At 45.0% G+C, this 22,588-nt stretch overlaps 1 protein-coding gene across 1 annotated transcript in view; it reads right to left on the reverse strand.

Moving 5' to 3' along the window:
- Positions 1-2,141: 2,141 nt before the first annotated feature.
- RHOBTB3 (Rho related BTB domain containing 3) overlaps positions 2,142-22,588 on the reverse strand; it is a 137,033-nt gene continuing 116,586 nt past the window's right edge. Inside the window, exons 11-12 of the mRNA XM_044275995.1 lie at positions 9,530-9,626; positions 2,142-5,781 (exon numbers count right to left, since the gene is read on the reverse strand). Of these exons, the coding sequence (XP_044131930.1) occupies positions 5,666-5,781; positions 9,530-9,626 (213 nt within the window). The 3' untranslated portion in view covers positions 2,142-5,665. The remainder of the gene's footprint in view (positions 5,782-9,529; positions 9,627-22,588) is intronic.

Here is a 22,588-nt window from a genome sequence, read left to right on the forward strand (position 1 = left end):
GCGGCTTCAGCTGCGCCTGCGCCGGCTTTGTGATCACAGCCACTACATGTCTTGCTGCAGATATGTGTGAAAAAGCGCCTGCGTCGGGGACAGCAGAAGCCGCCCAGCGAAGTGAATATTGATGAGCTGGGCGGCGCTTGTAAAAGGCGGTTGGGGCGCGGCTGGGCACAAGTGGAACTGAAACGCCGCCTCTTGGGCACAAAGGAGAGCGATTCTATCAGGTTATCAAACATGATTTTACTGTATTTATAAGGTGGACAGGGGGTATACTTATATGTTTTTAATACACATTAGAAGACCTATGCTTATTGGGCCTGACAGTGTCCCTTTAAAGTTAAAGTTACTGTCTGCAGGATACCGATTACAGTTTATAAATGTATACTACTGTGAGCGGCGGGGAGGGGGATCTGTGGGTGACACTGTTATGGGGGGGATCCGAGGGTGACACTGTTGTGGGGGGATCTGTGGATGACACTGTTATGGAGGGGGATCTGTGCACTGTTATGGGGAGGGGGATCTGTGGATGACACTTATGGGGGATCTGTGGATGACACTGTTATGGAGTGGGATCTGGGGATGACACATAGCATAGGATGCTATATACGATATGTGTCATCCACAGATCCCCCTCCATAACATTGTTATCCACAGATCCCCCATAACAGTGCGTCATCCACAGATCCCCCATAACAGTGCGTCATCCACAGATCCCCCATAACAGTGCGTCATCCACAGATCCCCCATAACAGTGCATCATCCACAGATCCCCCCCCCCATAACAGTGCGTCATCCACAGATCCCCCCCCCCCCCCCATAACAGTGACTGGAGCAGACCTGCTGATAAACATACCTAGGCCACCACCAGTCAAGGTAAAAACTTAGTTGTCAATAATGTAATGTAGTGTAGGGGGCCAAGTAATATTTTGAGGCCAAAATGGCACAGATGACCACCAAGAATATCTAGAATATCTAAAATTAGCTGGTCAAGTAAAAAGTTGCATGAAACGATCATTAAATAGGTGGCCGACAAAAATAGGCGGGTTAAAGGGTGTGGTCAATGGGCTGATTCAAGGCGGGCAGCAAAATTTGCTTTCGCCTGGCCTTGAGCTGTGTAAGGGGCCACAAAATTTCTGATGACAGCCCTGGCGGAAGTGCTGGAGGATGAGGAAGAGGAGAGCGCAGGCTGGGTGGCTGAGTTATACTATAGAAGAAGTTAGTGCAAACAAACAAGTGCAATGCACATACACAATTTTTTTTTTAAAGAAAAAAATATGATGATTGCTATTGCCGATGAAAAATCTATATGGTGCCAAATCACTGCCAGCTACGCTCCCGGATTTGTGATATCAACTCTGGTGCTTTTCTGTACCTCTGTCTGTCCTTTCATAATGCATTTTGTTATTCATATAGAGTGCTTTTTTATACCTCGGACCATTTAATTTTAAGCAATATAGATTCCAGCTTTGTCTCATTTTAACCCAGTTTTAGGCCTCTTGCCCACGACCGTATGTCCTCTGAGATATACAGTCTGTGAGCGAGCCATATGTCCCAGAGCGGCATTGATCGTGCGCACAGGAGAGCACAGCATCATAGATTACAATGATGCCGTGCACATTGGGCCTCCTGCGGGACTATTGTCCCACACTCATATGATCATATGAGTGCGGGACAATAGCCTCGTGGGAGGACTGACGTGCACAGCATCATTGTCATCTATGATGCTGTGCGCTCCCGTGCGCACGATCAATGCTGGGACATATGGCCCGGTCAACAGGAGAGTCAAGGCAAGCAGGCAGGGATCATCAGGTAACAGAGTCCAGAAACACAAACATGTCAGGTAAATAGGAACACACGCAGAGATAGCAGTAACCTTTGCAGGACACAAGGACCTTGACACTCAGGCACCTGAGATGGCCCGGTCACTGAACGTATATCTCGGAGGACATACGGTCGTGGGCAAGAGGACTTAAAGCAATCCCACAGTTCTCTGCAAATGTGCAAAGAAATGGATCATAGCAGCGGAGTCTATATGGAAAATAAAGCAAAAGCAAAGTGTTTTTGTGTTTATCCTAAAAAGAAAGATGAAAACTGATATCTCTAATGACTGGACGGACAAATGCTAAGAAAACTGACACAAGAAATTATAGGTCAAAAGTTTTAATTTTATTAATGTAAAAAAACTTAAGCACAGCTAAAGAACCTGCTTCATTCCAAGCTCACACCATGCTTACATTAAAGTGGATATCATATCACGTATGTAATACAAAAATGGCAGCATAAAAAAATCTGAGGCAGCCACAGAAATGCTCTTCCTGGCGTCAAGGGAACATGTCACATTGAACATGGTGTCTGATTTGCCACCAGTATGTTATAAAGCAGTAGGCTCTGAGCAGATTGATATATAGTTTCATGGGAAAAGAAACATTATAACTTATCCTTGCTCTTTCTATGCTTAGGAGTCAAGTGGGCGGTCCTAATCAGTGACTGACAATTCTGAGTGTGCATACAGAGATGGCTGTCAATCACTACATAGGATTGCTAATTTCTAAACCAAGAAAGGCAGGGATTTAAATGAACAACATACAAGATAGGTTACTTTCACATAAGCATTATGTAACATCAGCTGCTGTCCACCAATGTTCCCTTGCTTACCACCACGGTCCCGGGTTCCGTGTTCACTGGTGATTTGCTCCTGTTGTTCCCATTCACCGCTGTAGTCCTTACAGGCATTGTCTGTCCTGGAATCCACTCCATGGTTTCCTTCCAGCCCAGTTCCTTAAGGGTCAGTGCACCTCACTTCCCGTGATTTATGTGTTTAGCACATATGACCGTGCCGACAAATCCTAGCCTTCCTGAACATATATAAGTGTCTCGGCCCCCTTCTCAGGTGCCTGAGTGTCAAGATCCTTGTGTCCTGCAAAGGTTACTGCTATCTCTGCGTGTGTTCCTATTTACCTGACATGTTTGTGTTTCTGAACTCCGTTACCTGCTTGATCCCTGCCTTGCCTTGACTCTCCTGTTGCTAACCTGTCCCTGTGTCCTGTGCCCTTACCTATTGCTTGTTTGATTTTGCCTCTTCCTCATTCTTCATTCCTGCACTGTTTTCCCTGGTTATGACTCGGCCTGCTGACTAACTCTGTACTTCTGGTACCTTGCTCTGGTACCTCCTGGTCCAGCTGCCTCGTGTGCCAATCCTCCTCAAGAGGTAGCGACCTGGTGGTCCCCTCGGGAAAGGCTCTACCCACAATCAGGGGTACTGTGAAGAAAGAGGGGTTCACTTAGACAACACGTGGCATAGTGGGTTCACACCTGCTCATTCAAACATTCTGCCAGACTGTTCTGGCAGAGGGACAGTCTGCCGAAGTTACAAAGTTAATATGGCTGAAAAATGACATAAGTCCATCAAGTTCAACCAAGCCATAGCTGGATAGGGCTGGAGCACCGAGAGGGCCCATTGACTATATGGGGCCTGGCAGGGATTGGGCCTGTTTCTGCTATCAATGCCAGGATTCAGCCAGACAAAAAATGGTGTTTGCACTAGTTTTTGTCTGGTCGAAACTCTTGCACTCATGCCGAAAACCAGCCAGATCCCGTTACAGTCAAAAGGGCTCCGGCGGTGAATGGCAGTATCTGGCCAGTATGGTTCTTCCGTCGGAATAGGCTGCTGGATAGCTTTATTGAATATGTGAAAGTAGACTAAATATGAATCTTTTCCCACAAAACTATATATCAATCTGCTCAGCTCTTCCTGCTCTATATATCATAGATAGTACTGTGTGTAAAATGTGACAGGTTCGCTTTAACAGCATCAAGCATGAAGTTCTTACCTTAAGAATTCATGATTTTCTAAGCCACGATTGAAACTAAGATTTCATTTCTGCTTGTTAGTGGTTTAATGTTTGGACAGAGGAGCGGTCTAGCCAAAGTCAGCACAGAGAGAATGTATCCTTGGTTTTTCTCTCATACACTGCATATGTCATCAAAATCTGATTGCCGAGGGTGGAACTGCAATCTGTGCTACATCATGGGGAGTAGAGGCACAGCGATCAGATCCTCACCAATCAAACACTGCCAGCATATCCTATCAGTATGATTGTTGTTTGTAGTGGAAAAACACTGGTCTTGATAAATGACACCAATACATTTTTGTGACTTTTAAAAAATTGTAACATGAAGGCATCAAGTCTTACTGCAGGCACTAGGATCAACGGGCTTGAGTTTGTAGCATGTAAGGAATGAACACAATCCTTGTTCCCCTGGCAGATATTATGCTGAGCAGTTCCAAGAATCCATGTTTATAGGAGATAGCTGTGAACAAGGCTACCGCTATCTTAGACTCGTTTTCAAACAGAAGGCAGTGGATCGTCACGGATCCCTCTGACGTTTCTTTGATATCTGTCAGGTCCCACTATTTTTAGTGGCTATAATAGCGCTGCAGGATTACGTTATCCTTGTCTTTTGGCCAGTTTAAGAATTTTCTTCACCGCTTTCATATACTGTACATACATATTGACTACTGGCAACTTCTGTGACTTGCCCAAGTGTGGTCACTAAACCTAACGCATTCATTTATTTGGTTTGCACAATATTATTGTCCTTTGTCAGGCTTAACTTTAATACACCCATAGGCTTCTATTTTCTAGACATATTTTAATTGTCTATATTGGTAGCATACTTTGGGCAGGACTTCTTCTTGATCCCTTTTGTTTAGTTTTTATTTTAAAGTAGATTTTGGTGCAGAATTTTTTGTCATGGAAAATTATTTCCATGCATCTGAATTGGGTTGTTTTGTTGGCACGCACATGGATTTTTGCAAGATCCAGTCGAATAAATTGCACAATCAATCGATCCCAGAGCATTAAAAAAACTAAAACAAAAAAAACATATTTTTTATTTAATAAGACCGGCTTTTTCCCCCCAAAAGTGCAGGGAAAATGGCAGTGCGTCTTATAAAGCAAATACTAATGAGCACTTTCCTTGTGGAAGCACTTATTAGTATGCAGGAGGTGCAGGGAGCGGCGAGTGTAGCGCTGGTAGTGCTGGCTGTACTCATGCTCCTGGTCTTCTTCTCGGACGCCGATGTGCCGTGTCCTGACTGCGTAAAGGATCAGCACGTAGGCATGCACTATGACCTGATGCTGTGTGACATCAGGTCACAGTGCCATGCAGGACAGCAGAAAACCGCTTCATGTGCAGGAAGAGCGTGCCATCCAGAGGAGGAAGGGTAAGTTGTTTTATTTATTTTACTATTTGATGTCCGTTGTGCAGTGGATGGAGCTGGTTACTGCAGTGCTGCTCTCATTACCTATTTAAGGGCATATTCACTGTAGCATAAATCCATGCCATGGCTGTATAAAAAAAAAACATTCAGATTTATAGACTGATTTGTTAGCCATAGAAATAAGGGTGGAGATGGTAACAGTATAGCTGGAGTAATTCATGTTATAACAAAGTACTAACATGTCAGATCAGAGCATTGGTAGGTACTGTTCCAGCCATCAAAAGGGGCGACAGCACAGGGATTCTCCCCAGATTCTTCTAAAATGTCAAGTACTTTTTAATATACTGTATTTTGGAAAGTACCTGGAAGGTGGCAGTACGGTGCTCATGTGTATTGGTACAGTATTGTTATGCATTGATAATTAGTATATAATATGTGTGCTGGTCACATTACTGCACACCTGCATCTTGGAGAATAAATGTATCTTCTATATTCTGCAAGCTGAGCCAGGTAACTGTCTGAAGGCCACTTGTGTGCTTCCACGAAATTCTGTTCCTCTGCTGCATAAAATGATAAAATGGAGGGTGTGGAAAATAAAACAAGATTACATAGGATATCTGAACCCCTTAAGATCGCATGTCCAGGCCACGTGAGCTATATTGCACTCATAATGCTTAAACAAGTAATCAGGTAACTTTTTTTTTCTTTTGAAGCTATTGAAGTTAATTTTTCTGCTTTTCCCCCCGACTGATATAGCTTTTTTAAATCAATTTAACATACATAGTATTTTTATTTTTTTATAATTAGAATTTTAGGGTTTGACCAAGAGTAAAAGTGCCTTCACAAGTAACATATTTTGTTGCAGAAATTTCTGACATAATGCCATCAGTACAAATCATTACAGTTGAGGTCAGGCAGAGATACACCTCGTTATCAATCGTTATAATGCTTTGCAATCCAGTCAAAGGAGCAGAGCTCACTACAGGATTTTACGCTACCACATGGAGCATGTTTCACGCAGTGAACAAACTCACCTGAGACAGGCCTTAGGACTCAAGCACACGACCATAGGTGGCCCGTGCCCGTACTGCGGCCCGCAATGTATACAGGCACCAGCCGTGTGCGCACCATATCACTGATGCAGACCCATTCACTTGAATGGGTCCGCAATCTGGGAGACAAAGTGCGGTGCCGAACACATCAGAAGCCCATGAAGTGCTTCTATGGGTTTTCTGTCCGTGCCTCCGCACCACAAAAAAGTAGTGGTGCACTACTTTTTGTGATGTGCATAATCAGATTCAAGTGTCTGCAGACGACGGGCATGTGGTCAGTGCCCATGCATTGCGGTCCGCAGCACAGGCATGGCCGGCACACGATCGTGTGCACGAGGCCTTACTCATATGAATAGAACTGATTTTCAGTGGCCTAAATGTCTACAACAAAACCTGCCACATGTAAAGGGGCCTTAAAAACATTCAGGGGAATTTATCACCCCCTGCTCTTCAGAGTTCTGGCTTCAAAATGTCATAAAATAGGGCTTTCTGATTTCTGGGCTTACTTGTCAAAACATTGTGGCTTTTTGCACTACTCACTCCAGTTTTCAAAAGCGCGTTTGGTTAGCTATGTTAATAAGATTGACTCCAGAGTCACAAAAAATTAAAATTCACTCCAGTAGGGGAGTGGTGTAAAATAACCGGAGTAGCATTTCTAGCGTTAGGGTTAAACATGCATCTCAATGTAAAAAACAACGTGCAGTGTTTGACAAATTTGGTGCAATGTATGCCAACACAGCCTCCTACCAAACTGGCTTTACATATCATCCACAAGCGTAACCATTTTTTATCACATGTAATCCTTAAAATAGAATGTATATGTGGGTCAGCTAGTGTCTACCATGTTACCGTATTTTTCGCCATATAAGACGCACTTTTTTCATCCAAAAGTGGGGGGAAAATGTCAGTGCATCTTATGGGGCGAATACTAATGAGCGCTTCAATTGGAATCGCTCATTAGTACAGGAGGACCGGGGAGCAGTGAATGCAGTGCTCCCTGTGCGGGGTCTGTACTCACCACTTCCTGGTCTTCTCCTGCAGGCTCCTCACGCTGTACTGTGACCTGCGCACAGCGTGAGGACGTAGATCCGCTTTGGGACTTCATGCTGTGCAATGTTGGGTAACAAACAGCACAGTGCAGCAGGAAGACCAGGAAGTGCGTTGGAACTCAGGACCGGCGGCGCCATCTGGAGTGGGAGAGATAAGTTTATTTTATTTTTTTCTCTCTGCTCTGAGCATGGGGGTCTGAACTGAGGTCTGAATGGAGGGCGTCTTATTCACATTGGGGGTCTGATTGGGGATCAATCACGTTGGAGGCCTGATCTGAGGTGTTATTCACATTGGGACTCTGATATAAGGTCTGAATGGTGGTCTTTTTTATATTGGGGGTCTGAGCTAAAGAGTCATTGGAGTCTTATTAACATTGGTGGTCTGATCTGAGGTCTAATGAAAATTTTTTTCTTTTCTTATTTCCCTTCTCTAAAACCTAGGTGCGTCTTATAGGACAAAAAATAAAGATTTTTCCCACTTTTTTTTTAGTGCTTTCACAAGCAGCAGATTTTGCTGGAGAAAATTTCTGAGATCGAAAATCGTCTCCATCTCAATGAGGTTTGCAGAAATGCATGTGCTTCCCACTATAACAACCCCATTCAGATGAATGGAACTGATATTTTCTGCAACAAAATTGCCACGTGTCATGGCACCCTTACACTGCATGTTTCCCCTGTATCTGGGGCTGTCAACTGATCACTGAGACCAATAGGTCCAGTGGTGCTGCCACTGCATCTGTTGCATACAACACATTCATTGAATTCTATGATGCTGTAACCAGACCTAAAATAACCAAGTACTGAGTACTTCCTAAAAACTTAAAGGGACTGTTTAACCTTTTTAACAGACCTCACAGAGTGGCCGGACCCACGGTTGCGATTATATTTATCTGGTCCCTGTCACTGGGTTCCGGCTCCATCACTCCACATCCACCTCTGCAGGTCCCAGGTCTCTCGAATCAATTTCCTGTTGGCGGAGGTCATGTGACCGCTGCAGTCAGTAATTGGTTGCAGCAATCACATGATGTTCATTCCAGAGAGACCTGGGATCTACAGAGGAGGCTATGGAGAGTTGGAGCTGGAACAGTGGCAGAGAATCGGTAAGTATAATCACCACCCTGGGTCGAGCCACATTGCTAGGTCTGTTAAAAAAAGTTTACCGTTATACAACCGCTTTAAGATATAAAATTGATTTACATTATGTAATTTACTAACAATAACGTCTATACTGAATGCTCTGTATACAAGTGACTTATATATTGCACTCTATAAACATTCTGTGACATTTCCAGTCCATATTTGAAAATATAGAGAGCTATGATTAATGATCTTCTGAAAATGAAAGAATTTCAACAATTACATTTACTCCGGAAACATAATGAACTTACTAAAATGGGTTAACAAAGGACGTGTGTGGCTTTTACTTCTGCCGTATCTAACACAACTGTTTTAGAAACCTGAGACTGTGAAGATAGTTAGGATACTGAATGGAGGCATGTTGTGCAGAGAGGGGTTTAAACCCCCATAGGGGCTTTAAAGTAAAATATGCCAACATTTTTTATTTATCTACTGTATGCTGATAAGTTTGCAGATATGTAAATTCCATGCCATAATAAATAGATGTGTACAGTGGGTACCATGTCATATATTTAAGGTTATCAAAGAGAAAACTAAAGAGATCACAGGGAACTCAGGGAAATGTCTCCACACGAGTGAAACCAAAGGACCACCGTTTATCCAGACCAGAATTTCTGTGATAATTTCAGTTCCATCATATATATTTTCCATGCAATATTGAATGTTTATCTCAAATAGGTTTTATTGTACTATTTTTGAAATCAAGGCATGTGTGATGGTACAGTTTTGGAACCAATCGATTCAGCGTTATACCTGTATATGTATCATTGTGTTTTCTGGTTGACAATGTTATGTGTATAAGCACCTTTTACAGTAAAGTCAAATTTGATGCAGAAATTTCTGTGGTTGAAAATCATTTCTATATATCTGGGTGAGGTTGTTCCTGCAGAATGAGCATGAATTTCTGCAAGGTGCATTTGGATTAATGGGACAAATGCAGAATTTCTGCAAAAGTTCTGCTGTGTGTGTATGCATTCTTACTCATGTAGCACAATTTCAAATCTGATTGTTTGATTTAGGCTTTCACCATTACAAATAATTCCTGTGCATATTCTATAGCCAAGTTTTACCTGAAAGATCTTGGAACTCTTGCTTTTGACTGAAGATCAGGTAGTGTGTGGCAACAAAGTGAAGTAGCCAAGTGTAGAGGTTTTCAAAGTTATGAAACTGGCAAACAAAACAGAATATAAAGAAATGAGCTATAAATGACAAATACAGTACAGTACATCCTCTCTCACCAACTTCTCTCCACACACTACTCTGCAGACAAGAAGCCCCACAGGAAACTAGGCCACATACAGCTACAGCAACAGAAAAATGTAGTTAAACTATAACTTTAAACAAAATAAAACTATTATTGTGCAGAAGTGGTAAAAAGGCAACTAAAACTAGTTGATCCATAGAATAAAATTAACAATCTACTGTATTATGGTGCATGGATTAAAAAGCTAAATATAATGGTGAAATTGCTTTGTTTTGCATTTCCACACACCAAAAAGATGAATAAAAATCAATCAACGAGATATATGTACTCCAAAATGGTGTCACTAAAAATACAGTTGGTCCTGCAAAAAGCAAGCGCTCATATGTCGACATAGACAGAAAAAAAATGTTATGGCACATGGAAGGCAAAGATAAAAAAAGAAAAGGCTGGCTATTATTGTGTAAAAGTAGTAGAACATAAAAAATACTGTACATATTTGGTATAGATGAAATCATAATAACCCATACAATGTTAATCATGCTCCACAATGAACGGCACAATGGCAGAATGCCTGTTTTCTTTTCCATTGCCTCACATAACCATTTAAAGGGGTTTTCCAGGATTTTACTACTGATGACCTATCCTCAGGATAGATCATAAGTATCTGATTAGTGGGGGTCTGACACCCGGCTCCTGTGAGCGCGGCAGCCTTCTCTGTGCTTACCAAGCACAGTGCCATACCATGTATAATGGCAGCGCTTGGTACCATGCTCAGCTTCATTCACTCCTAGAATTGAAGAGAATGGGACTGAGCTGCGATACAATGTACTGCGCTCTGCTTGGTGAGCACAGAGAAGGTCATGGTGCTCACAGGAACACCAGTGCCATTTCAAACAGCAGATCAGCGGGGGTCCCATGTGTCCAGGCCCGTCGCTAAGAGACAGGCAAAACAAGCAATTGCTTGGGGCCCCGAGCTGGCCCGGGGCCCCAAGCAGAGCCGGTGCTTGTTTTGCTTCCTTTAAGGCTGCAGCTGCCTGACGCTCTATAGAGAGCCTCAGGCGGCTGCAGCACTCCTGGTTACCTCCCGAGCTGTGTTTGCTCTATGCTGTTGTTAATGTAGCGTGGCCGAGCTCTGTTCGGTCCGCGGTACAGGAGCTTTTGTTTCCTGTACCCGGCCGGACTGACAGGAAGTGCTCACTTAGTGTGCAATTCCTGTCAGTCCGGCCGGGTACAGGAAACAAATGCTGCTGTACCGCGGACCGAACAGAGCTCGGCCACGCTACACTAGAGGTGGGGGTAGAATGAGAGTGACGGGGGGGGGGGGGGGGGGTGGAATAATGAGAGTGACAAAGGGGGGGGGGTGGAATAATGAGAGTGACAAGGGAAGAGGGCGATAATAAGAGTGACAAGGGAAGAGGGCGATAATAAGAGTGACAAGGGGGGGGGTGATAATGAGAGTGACAAGGGAGGGGGGTGGAATAATGAGAGTGACAAGGGAGGGGGGATAATGAGAGTGACAAGGGAGGGGGTGGAATAATGAGAGTGACAAGGGAGGGGGGAAATAATGAGAGTGACAAGGGGGGGGGAAATAATGAGAGTGACAAGGGAGGGGGGAAATAATGAGAGTGACAAGGGAGGGGGGAATAATGAGAGTGACAAGGGAGGGGGGGATAATGTGAGTGACAAGGGAGGGGGGAAATAATGAGAGTGACAAGGGAGGGGGGAAATAATGAGAGTGACAAGGGAGGGGGGGAATAATGAGAGTGACAAGGGAGGGGGGGGGAATAATGAGAGTGACAAGGGAGGGGGGGGGGAATAATGAGAGTGACAAGGGAGGGGGGAATGAGAGTGACAAAGGAGGGAGGGAGGAGAACAGAGTGACAAGGGGGGGGGGGGAGGGGAGAGTGACAAGGGAGTCCCCAGAGCCAGACCAAGAGCCAGAGACCAGATCATCTTATTGTCCTGGTGGTAAGTAGACAATGCAATGTGTTTATTATGTAATTGTTTAGTTATTAATACTACATTGGAAACAATATTTTAGGGTCCATTCACACATCCGTGTGTGTTTTGCGGATCCACAAAACACGGACAGCGGCAATGTGCGTTCCGCATTTTGCGGACCGCACATTGCCGGCACTAAGAATATGCCTATTCTTGTCCGCCATTGCAGACAAGAATAGGACATGTTCTATTTTTTTCAGGATCGGAATTGCGGATCCGGGTCTGCAATTCCGGAAATGTATGGGTCTGCAATTCCGTTCCGCAAAAAGAGACAGCTACAAGAAGCTGGATTAACCCTAAGGGAAACATAGCAGTTCTTTTAATTTAAAAGCTGAGAAAGGGGTGGAACATGATATGGGCAGATCATCTGATAAGGGCAAGGGCGGATAAGCCTAGGGCGGCAAAAATCCTTGCACCGGCCCTGGCTGTGCTGACTGCTGCTCTGTAGCGTGGCCGAGCTCTCCTCCTCTACCTCCTGGCTGTCACTCAGTCCGGCCGGGTACCGCGCGGTACAGGAACAGGGGATTCAGTTTCCTGTTCCCGGCCGGACTGACAGGAAGTGTACCCTGAGTGAGTGCTCACTTCCTTTTAGTCCGGCCGCTGCCGGGAACAGGAAACTGAATCTCCTGACCTGTACGACGCGGTTCCCGGCCGGACTGAGTGACAGCCAGGAGGTAGAGGAGGAGAGCTCGGTAGAGGAGGTAGAGAAGGACACAGGTTTGTAAGAACTGAAAAATTTTAATGTGTGTGTTTTAAGTATGTTGGATTTAGTTATTGTGCACTTTTTTAATGTATATTGGATTGTATGGTACAGTGGTGTTTTTTGCAAATGTTCATTTGTTGAAAATGTTCAACTTTCATGCACATTAAATGCAACAGCAGTATTTGCACTGTAAACCTCCTTTTTTATTTATATAAAGTGTGGGTGAAATTAAACTGTATGGCTATACTGTGGTTCCTGTAGGCTTTGCGTGCGTAAGGTGGGGAGGGCATGGAGGGGGGGGGCCTCCATGTCTATTTTGCTTGGGGCCCCCAAATTCCTTCAAACGGCCCTGCATGTGTCAGGCCCCCACCAGCGGATAGGTCATAAGTATTAAAATGTGGTAAAACCCTGTAAATGTAAAAAAAAAAAAAAATTATAATTGCTATGCGTATGGCTGTTGATGTTTATGTTTTTATTAATGTTTATGTTTATCTTTATTTTAGTTATCAGCATATAAAAAAATTCAAAGTAACAGAAGGACAGACAATGAGCCATAAACAACGAAGATAAAAAAGAGCATATTCAATGGCAAGTACAAAAAACATATAGACATTTGTTATATATCTATCCTTATTCACTACAAAGGTCTATCCTTTTCCTGTTTCTTATCTCATATCATATATGATGTTTATGTTTTTATTTTTAAAGTTGGGAAGTGTTAATTATCAGCAAAAAAGTGTTTGCGGGTAGTCTGTAGGAGAATTAAGTTCTCCATACACCGTTTTGTGGTATTTTGATGGTGTTTTTCACCCAAAGTCCTTGGTTCAAATAATAACTTCATCTTCAGCTGCTTGTGTGACATGTATTGTGGTATTTGTATATGTAGTAGTGGCTTTACACAAATTCCTGTTTATTAATTACACACAGGAGACATTTTGTCCTATATATCTGTTACTGAATCTTGGCCCAAGGGAGAGGGGGGAAAAAAACATTTTACAAGATCATAATACGTGTAAAAACATAGAAAAATGAAGGTAGTGCTAGAAGCTGAATTTCCAAGATTTACATAGACTATGCATTTTGGCATTAGAAAACATTTTTCCAGTCTTGTCAGGACCTGTGGAATATGTCAGTAGTATATAATCCAGCTATATCCCCTGATGCATAATTTCTCCTATGTGTGGTTTGCAGAAAACAATTATGATGACGTATTTAACCAGCAGTCTACAGTAAACAAGTATAGCTGGCTATTCTGCCACAGATGTACGTTAGAGAAGTCTCTGACTGGTTGTGAGTGGTAATCTCTGTACAAGCAATGGTAGACAGCTGAACTCACTAATATCCCTAGGTCATGGTACCATTTGTATGTGAAAATCCAGTGAGGGGGATGCAATGGAAATGCTTAGGTAATTTATTGAGTTTACCTTGAGTAAAACACAGAGGAAATTAGAGGATACTAGAAGACATTAGAGGTCAATACGAAATGCTCTCACCAGCTCTGAGTCTGCTGAAGGAAAGGAAGACACAGGAACAGAGCACAGGATGCGATGTCACAGAAAGGGAGGAGTAGAATAGAGAGCAAAGGCAATGGAATTTACATAATACATAAAACAATTAGGAAACCTATAACAAGAATGACCACAGGGTGGCAGCATTACATAACATGGTAATGATATAATAACACAAATACAGCCATTATCTAAATGTCTGTGAAGGTTCTCATTTATCCAGGTCATGGTATATCTGTGAACACCTTTGACCCCATGCTGGGTATAATTACCAGATGTTTGATCAGTTACATATTTATTCCCAGAGAATTCTTGTATGGTCACTCAGAATTGAGAAAGCTCATTGGAAGAACGAGTGAAACGTTTTCAAGAAATCTACAGTACGTCCAGTTGCCTTGATTTATTCTTTACAGATATTATCTAAATGGAAGAAATAAATGCTGGGAAAGCACACTGGCTAATTTTGAACATCCTAAAAACTGGAGCTGAGACTACTGTATTTTTGTTTACTGATGATGCAGCGTCCTGAAATTCACTGATAGTGTTAGTCACTGTATTTCATGTATTATATGCATATACTACACATCCCATAAGGTTGTATAGGGAGTGGTAGGTCCCATGAGGCTAGTCAGTGCTGGCTCCATCTTTCATCTCTAGGAGGAAGATTGTGGAGTCTATGGCTGCCTGCTGAGGAGCGAACACCTCAGAGCAGCAAGGAGTAGCTCCTGTAAGGAGATCCTATTTCCCTACAGACTACAAGCAGTTTATGTACTAGCCCTTAGAAGGGGAAAGATCTGCAGAAGGTTTAAAGGAACCTGTCACTGGGATTTTGTGTATAGAGCTGAGGACATGGGTTGTTAGATGGCCACTAGCATATCCGCAATACTCAGTCCCCATAGCTCTGTGTGCTTTTATTGTGTAAAAGCACACAGAGCTATGGGGCCTGGGTATTGCGGATGTGCTAGCGGCCATCTAGCAACCCATGTCCTCAGCTCTATACACAAAATCCCAGTGACAGGTTCCCTTTAACAGACATATAGGGATTGTGGACTACTTTGGCAAGGAAGGTAATCACTGCCAATCTGGCTATAGCTTCCTTCTGCATATGGTGGGGACACTATAGTCTACAAGCTGCTCACCATAACAAAGAACAGGAAGGCGCCCCTCTTCAGAGAGTGTATTCCCTTGAGGATACTGTGAATGTCATATACTTATATATATATAATGATAAAGAAAGTGCATCCATGTGGATCGGGAAAATGAGAGATTGAGAAGTCTGTGAGAGAGAAGCTGGCTTCCATATACAACCTTTGGGAATTGAGTTGGCTATAAAGACTGCATTTCATGTGAATAGTGCTTGTGTGGATCACCTGCTGACTGGCTTCATTAAAGTACTGAGGATTTGTTGTATCAAAACCGGTATTGTCATTATACTGCACTGCCTTATAGTTTACTCCATCACTTTTATTGCAGTGTACTCCAGGGAGCGACAGCCTGAGGTAGGACATGCGCCGGTCCGTACCTGGAAATCGAGCAGGCGGAAGTAAGAAGCAACAGCAGAGGGCAGTAGTGAAGCCAAAGAAGGGACGGGTCGGCGGATGCGCAGTTCAACTCCCTGTTCCCTCTGCCCATAATGGGCTCAGCAGTGCGCAAGTGCGGGGCAAGTGTGGAGCAGTGCAGGCGCAAGATTTGTGAGGGAGAGGAGGAGGTAATAATAGGAAATGAGGGCAAGCCAGGGGGATGAAAGAGGTGTGGTTTTCTGGGCACATCACCGAGGGGTCTGGGCAGTTGCTGAACCTCATTAGCATATGTTAATAGTCTTTTGGGGAAGATCTCGGCGAGGGACAGCACAAATAAAGGTAACACTGTAATGTGGGCAAAGGAGTCTATAACCTGATCGGAGCGGTCTAAGATGCTCAGATTAGGAGACAGACTCCCTTTAAGGAGACAATCTCAAAGGGGGAGATAACTGAGTGGTATTATTGTAAAGTGGAAGCATTTAAGAACCACGGTATCCGTGAAGCAGCAGACCACCTAAAGTTACAGAGTGGGTCTACTGAGTACTGAGGTGCATAGTGCATAAAAGTCACTAAGGCTCTGCTGACGCAAAAACTGCAGAGCTTCAAACCTCCTCTGGTATTAATATCAGTACAAAACCTGCGCATTGGCCAGGATCTTCGATACACGCGATTCTATGGCTGATCAGCTGTATGCAAGACTTACATCACCATGCACCGTACTAAGCATCAGATTGAGTGGTATAAAGCATTCTAGCACTGGACTCTGGAGTAGTGAAAACGTGTTTAGTTGAGTGACGAATCACACTCCGGCCCGGCGCTATAATAAGACAGACAAAGCGGACACTGATTGGCTGAGTGGGAAAGGTCCTCAAACTTGTCAGGAGCCCAGAGAGAGAAGATACCAGGACCACACAGAGGAGAAGGGGAGCTGCCTCAGATGGGACCAGGCCAGGTGAGCATAATGTTTTTTATACAACATTAATAGGGGGGGAGGGGGTGACATGGAGTGGGAGAAATGTAACATGGGGGGGTGAAAGGTGACATGGAGGGGAGAAATGTGACATTGAGGTGGTGAAATGTGACATTGAGGGGGAGAAATGTCACATTTCTCCACCTCCATGTCACATAACCCCCTCCATTTTACATCACCCCCTTTGTGTCACATTTCTCCCCCCATGTCACATCACCCCCCTATGTCACATTTCTCCCCCTACATGTCACATTTCTCCCTCTCCATGTCACATTTCTCCCCCCTTCATGTCACATCACCCCCTCCGTGTCACATTTCTCCCCCTCCATGTCACATAACCCCCTCCATTTTACATCACCCCCTTTGTGTCACATTCCCCCCCATGGCACATCATCCCCCCCATGGCACATCATCCCCCCATGTCACATTTCTCCCCCTATGTCTGTCACATCACCCCCCTATGTCACATTTCTCCCTATGTCACATTTCTCTCTCTCAATGTCACATTTCTCCCTCTCCATGTCACATTTCTCCCCCTTCATGTCACATCACCCCCTCCGTGTCACATTTCTCATCCCACCCCATGTTACATCACCCCCTCCATGTCACATTTCTCCCCCTCAGTGGCAAATCCAGAGCCTGGTCTCGGGAGGGGCACTTCCAGAATATTTTCTGTCCGCCGCCACAAAACAATGGTGCTTATAGAACTCCACAGTTGTAGCGGCATACTGTATATTGTGGGGCACAGTGTATCCTATATGTGTATAACATACATATTTCACATGAAAACTTTCAATTACTTGGTTTGGCCCTTGGGGATCTCAGACACCATTTCAACACTTGGCCGGGGGGCTCGGTGGAGCTGATGTGTTTTATCCTAATGAGAAAGATTTCATAAAAAGGATTTGGAGAAGGGGCAGTGGGTTATCAGAGCAGGGAGAGGCTGGTGCTGCTACTAGGGGGTCATACCATAAAGGAGTAATAAAGCCCACCATAATGCCCCCCCAGTAGAAATAATTCTCCTTAGGCCTCATGCACATGACAGTTTTTTTTCACGGTCCGCAAAAACGGGGTCCGTAGGTCCGTGATCCGTGACCGTTTTTTCGTCCGTGGGTCTTCCTTGATTTTTGGAGGATCCATGGACATGAAAAAAAAGTCGTTTTGGTGTCCGCCTGGCCGTGCGGAGCCAAACGGATCCGTCCTGAATTACAATGCAAGTCAATGGGGACGGATCCGTTTGACGTTGACACAATATGGTGCAATTGCAAACAGATCCGTCCCCACTGACTTTCAATGTAAAGTCAGGAGTCCCTTTACTTTCACACTTGCGTTCATATAATGCAGACGGTGGCTCCGTTCAGAACGGATCCGTCTGCATTATATTGTTAAAACATTTCTAAGTGTGAAAGTAGCCTCAGACGGATCCGTCCAGACTTTACATTGAAAGTATAGACATACTCCAAGATTTTCTAGAAAGCCTTCCCAGAAGAGTGGAAGCTGTATAAGCTACAAAGAGGGTACCAACCACATATTAATGCCTATGGATTTAGAATGGGATGTCATAAAAGCCCCTATAGGTGTAATAATGTGTAGTTTATCTCAATACTTTTGTTAACCCCTTAGTGACCACCAATACGCCTTTTTACGGCGGTCACTAAGGGGCTTTAGGCTGGGCCGCCACATTTATACAGCGGCCCTGTCTAAGCAGGGGGGCTCACATGAGAGCCACTTCTGCTTTAACAGTCTGGACCGGCAGAAGTGTAGAAACCCCTAAACCCCTACAATGGCTCCTGCCGCATGTAAGAAATGACAGAGGAAGCAGACAACCCCTGTCTCCCATCGGCACCCCGCAAATAAGATTGTGGGGTGCCAATGTGTGTATATGCAGACTGGGACCTGGTGTAGGCCACAAGCCTGCAATGTGGGTATAGCACTGCCATTAAAAGGCAATACACTATAGGGATTGTGCATTGTATTTTAGAAGCAATCAAAAGATTGCCTTTTATAGTCCTCTTGTAGGACTCTTAAGTGGCAAAAAAAAAGCTTATAAATGTATTTAAAAAATTCCACTAAAAAATGCTTTTTTTCCCATTGAAAATACACTCTTCAATGAAAAAATAGCAAATATAAAATTTCCCCCACATGTTTGGTATCACCAAATCCAGAACAACCCGCACTACACAAATATTTAAATTGGTCCCTACGGTGAACACCATAAAAAAATAATAATACAGAATTGCTAATTTATTCCTAGTTGCCACAGAAATAACTTAATAATAAGCAATCAAGACTTCCGGTTCCGGCGCGCGCATGAGAAGGTGAGGAAGATCGGTGCTCCGACACCCGAAACCCGCAAATCAAATCACAAAACCCTTTTAAAGGCGCTTTAGTCCAACTTTGGCCTCCGCACTGGCTACCGACAAGGTGGATGGAGAAATTTCTGAGGAAAGACGGCATAGTAAACACCCCAGCGCGACTCTCTCAGGGTGACGAATGCCAGCCGCGAGGCAAGATGGCGGTGGCAGAGAAAACACAGCGACTCACCCAGTCAGCGGCGCAGCCATCTGCCAAGCACTCAGAGACGGACCAGTGGACACGGAGGTCAGTCTTACCCCAGACTAGGACATTACTATTACTTGCCAAACCATGGCGATTGAAGTGGTGAAACTACTAGCGCCAGACATTAAGTCCACGCTGGAAGCCACGGTCTCGGCAGCACTCCTCCAGATTCAAATGGAGGTTTCCCAACACTCCACCCAGATAACTGAGTTGGAGCAAAGAGTAGCTGTGATAGAAGAGGAGCTGGAAAAAAACCAAGTACAGGTACGAGAGGTGCTGTCTAACAACCGGGCACTTAAAGATGAGTTAGAATATCTGAAGAACCGGTCCAGAAGAAGTAATCTTTGTGTGGTGGGATTACCGGAGGATATCCCACCATCACAACTAACCCAAATTTTTTGCGGTGGAACTTCCTCCAGCCCTTGGGCTCCAAGGCAAATACACAGTTGAAAGGGCTCATAGATTGGGACCAGCCAGGCGCCCTGACGGAGAATGGGGTCAACCTAGGCCAATGCCGGCGATTGCCTCCTTGGCGGCATAATTTAGGTATTTTGCAATCTTGAAGAAATATAAAGGAGTTCAACACCCGCTCCTGTTGAGGGGTTCAAAAGTGCTCCTCTTCAGTGACTACTCTGTGGAAGTTACTAAGCGCCGTAGAGCCTTCTCACAAATTTGCTCCACTCCAGTCAAGAAGACTGCATTGAGGGTTTTTCGCCAAGATGGCTGCATCGATACCTACCTTACTCCTAAAGAGGCTATGGGAGCAATGGAAGAAGACATGGAAGCGGAATCAAGCCAAGTGAGAGACAGGAGACTGTCAGGATCTATGCACTGCCGCAACCTTGGACACCTTCCTTATTATGAAGAGTAACATTATCAGGTTTCGTCTGGTTCATTGTATGTGGGGGCTGGAGGGGGAGATTGGTCACATTAGCAATGAGAGTAAGGAAAAAGAAGAGGGGAGGAAGAAGAAAAAAAAAAGACCAATTTCATTGCTGAATCTGAATGGAGGGGAATTGAGTGGTTCGCTATTGTGAATATGCACAAAAGAGTTGTAGAGGGCTTTGGGTGAAGGAGATTTTCTTGGAATTTATTGTTCTGACAAGTTATATGAGTGAGATATGGAATTACAGATTGTTCCGGATGTCGCGCGAAAAAAGAGAAGTCAACACTATGAGACTGATATCGTTTGTGAATATTTCATATGTTCATTGTTGGGGAGGGGAAGGGAGGAGGGGTTCTAAGTTGGGAATTGTTCTTATTGTTGCTCATTGCTGACATATACTCTCTTTCACTAATCAGAGATAGACGGTCTATCTAGGTGTGTCTCCAGGGATAGCTCCAAGTCAAGTGCCTATATGAGAATTGTGACATGAAACCAAACGCAATATGGTACTACGACATCTTAAAAAACTGAAAGCGGATATAGCCCTGCGGCAGGAGACACACCTGGAGGAGCAAGACTTCTGGAGAATGCACAAACAGTGGGTAGGCCAGGTACTAGGATCGCCGTCAGTAGGCAGGGGTAATGCTGCTCCTTCATAAGAGCCTACAGTAGACCTTGGAAAATAGTGAAGCTGACAGGGAGGGCAGAATGCTGAAAGTGGAGCTAAACTTGGTGGGCGGACAACTGCTCCTATATAATATATATTCCCCTAATGCGGCCCAATCAGGTTTTTACCAGGCACTGGAAACTTCAGTTCTGCAAAACAAGGGCCCTCCTATGATGGTGGCAGGCGACTTTAACAGGGTACGAAACAGTGTAGAAGACAGAAAGCAGGTGGGACAAAGTACACTTTGGAAAAACCCAGAGGGATCCCATACACTGACCCCATTGCTAGAAGCAACTGATTTAGTAGATATATGGAGGCATCATCACCCAGCAGACAGGGAGTACTCCCACTAGGGGTGGGCGATATGGCCTAAAATCTATATTGCGATATAATTTTAAGCATGTGCGATATGCGATATATATTGCGATATATTGTTTTCTATATTGGGGGGGGGGTGTTTAAATTTTATTTATTTTTTACTTTTTATTTATTAACTATTGGCCTCCTTAAGGGCTAGAACCCTTGTCATATTCACCCTAATAGAGCTCTATTAGGGTGAATAGGACTTTACACTCTCCCTGCTGCCCTGTGCATAGTGCACACAACAGCAGGGAGCTGACCATGGCGGTAGCCTCTGATCTGCCCCCCGCAGCCTCTGATCTGCCCCCCCAGCCTCTGATCTGCCCCCCCCAGCCTCTGATCTGCCCCCCCCCAGCCTCTGATCTGCCCCCCCCCCCAGCCTCTGATCTGCCCCCCCCAGCCTCTGATCTGCCCCCCTTCCCCAGCCTCTGATCTGCCCCCCTTCCCCAGCCTCTGATCTGCCCCCCTTCCCCAGCCTCTGATCTGCCCCCCTTCCCCAGCCTCTGATCTTCTCCCCAGCCTCTGATCTGCCCCCTTCCCCAGCCTCTGATCTGCCCCCCCTTCCCCAGCCTCTGATCTTCTCCCCAGCCTCTGATCTGCCCCCCTTCCCCAGCCTCTGATCTGCCCCCCTTCCCCAGCCTCTGATCTGCCCCCCTTCCCCAGCCTCTGATCTTCTCCCCAGCCTCTGATCTGCCCCCCTTCCCCAGCCTCTGATCTGCCCCCCCTTCCCCAGCCTCTGATCTTCTCCCCAGCCTCTGATCTGCCCCCCCTTCCCCAGCCTCTGATCTGCCTCCCTTCCCCAGCCTCTGATCTGCCTCCCTTCCCCAACCTCTGATCTGCCCCCTCTGGTAACGCAAACCCCCCCTCCCTCCCTTGCCACTATTAATCATTGGTGGCAGTGGCCACAGGGTCCCCCACCCCCATCATTGGTGGCAGTTTGCAGTTCCGATCGGAGCCCCAGCAGTGTAATGCTGGGGCTCCGATCGGTTACCATGGCAGCCAGGAGTCACGCTGCTGAAGTCCTGGCTGCCATGGTATATTAGTGAGCAGAGAGCAGCGCATTATACTCACGTGCGCTGTGGCCGCCGGTCGCTCCTTCTCATAGGTCTGTGCGGCGCATTGCTAATGCTGTAAGCATTAGCTATCCGCCGCACAGACAGAAGAAGGAGCGACCGCCGGCCACAGCGCACGTGAGTATAATGCGCTGCTCTCTGCTCACTAATATACCATGGCAGCCAGGACTGCCAGCCAGCCAGGACTGGCAGCCAGATCATATCGCGGTCCGGCGATATAGGCGATATGGCGAAAATCCATATCGTGGCCCAAATTCATATCGCATATCGCCTATATCGCCTATATCGCCCACCCCTAACTCCCACTACTCTCACTCTCAGCGGTCGTGGTCAAGAATAGACTATACAGTTGCAAGAAAAAGTATGTGAACCTTTTGGAATTATATGGATTTCTGAACAAATTGGTCATAAAATGTGATCTGATCTCCATCTAAATCACAACAATAGACAATCACAGTCTGTTTAAACTAATAACACACAAAGAATTAAATGTTACCATGTTTTTATTGAACACACCATGTAAACATTCACAGTGCAGGTGGAAAAAGTATGTGAACCCCTAGATTTAATAACTGGTTGAACCTCCTTTGGCAGCAATAACTTCAACCAAACATTTCCTGTAGTTGCAAATCAGACGTGCACAACGGTCAGGAGTAATTCTTGACCATTCCTCTTTAC

This window comes from Bufo gargarizans, chromosome 1, assembly GCF_014858855.1.
Source record: "Bufo gargarizans isolate SCDJY-AF-19 chromosome 1, ASM1485885v1, whole genome shotgun sequence".
Lineage (NCBI taxonomy): Eukaryota > Metazoa > Chordata > Amphibia > Anura > Bufonidae > Bufo > Bufo gargarizans.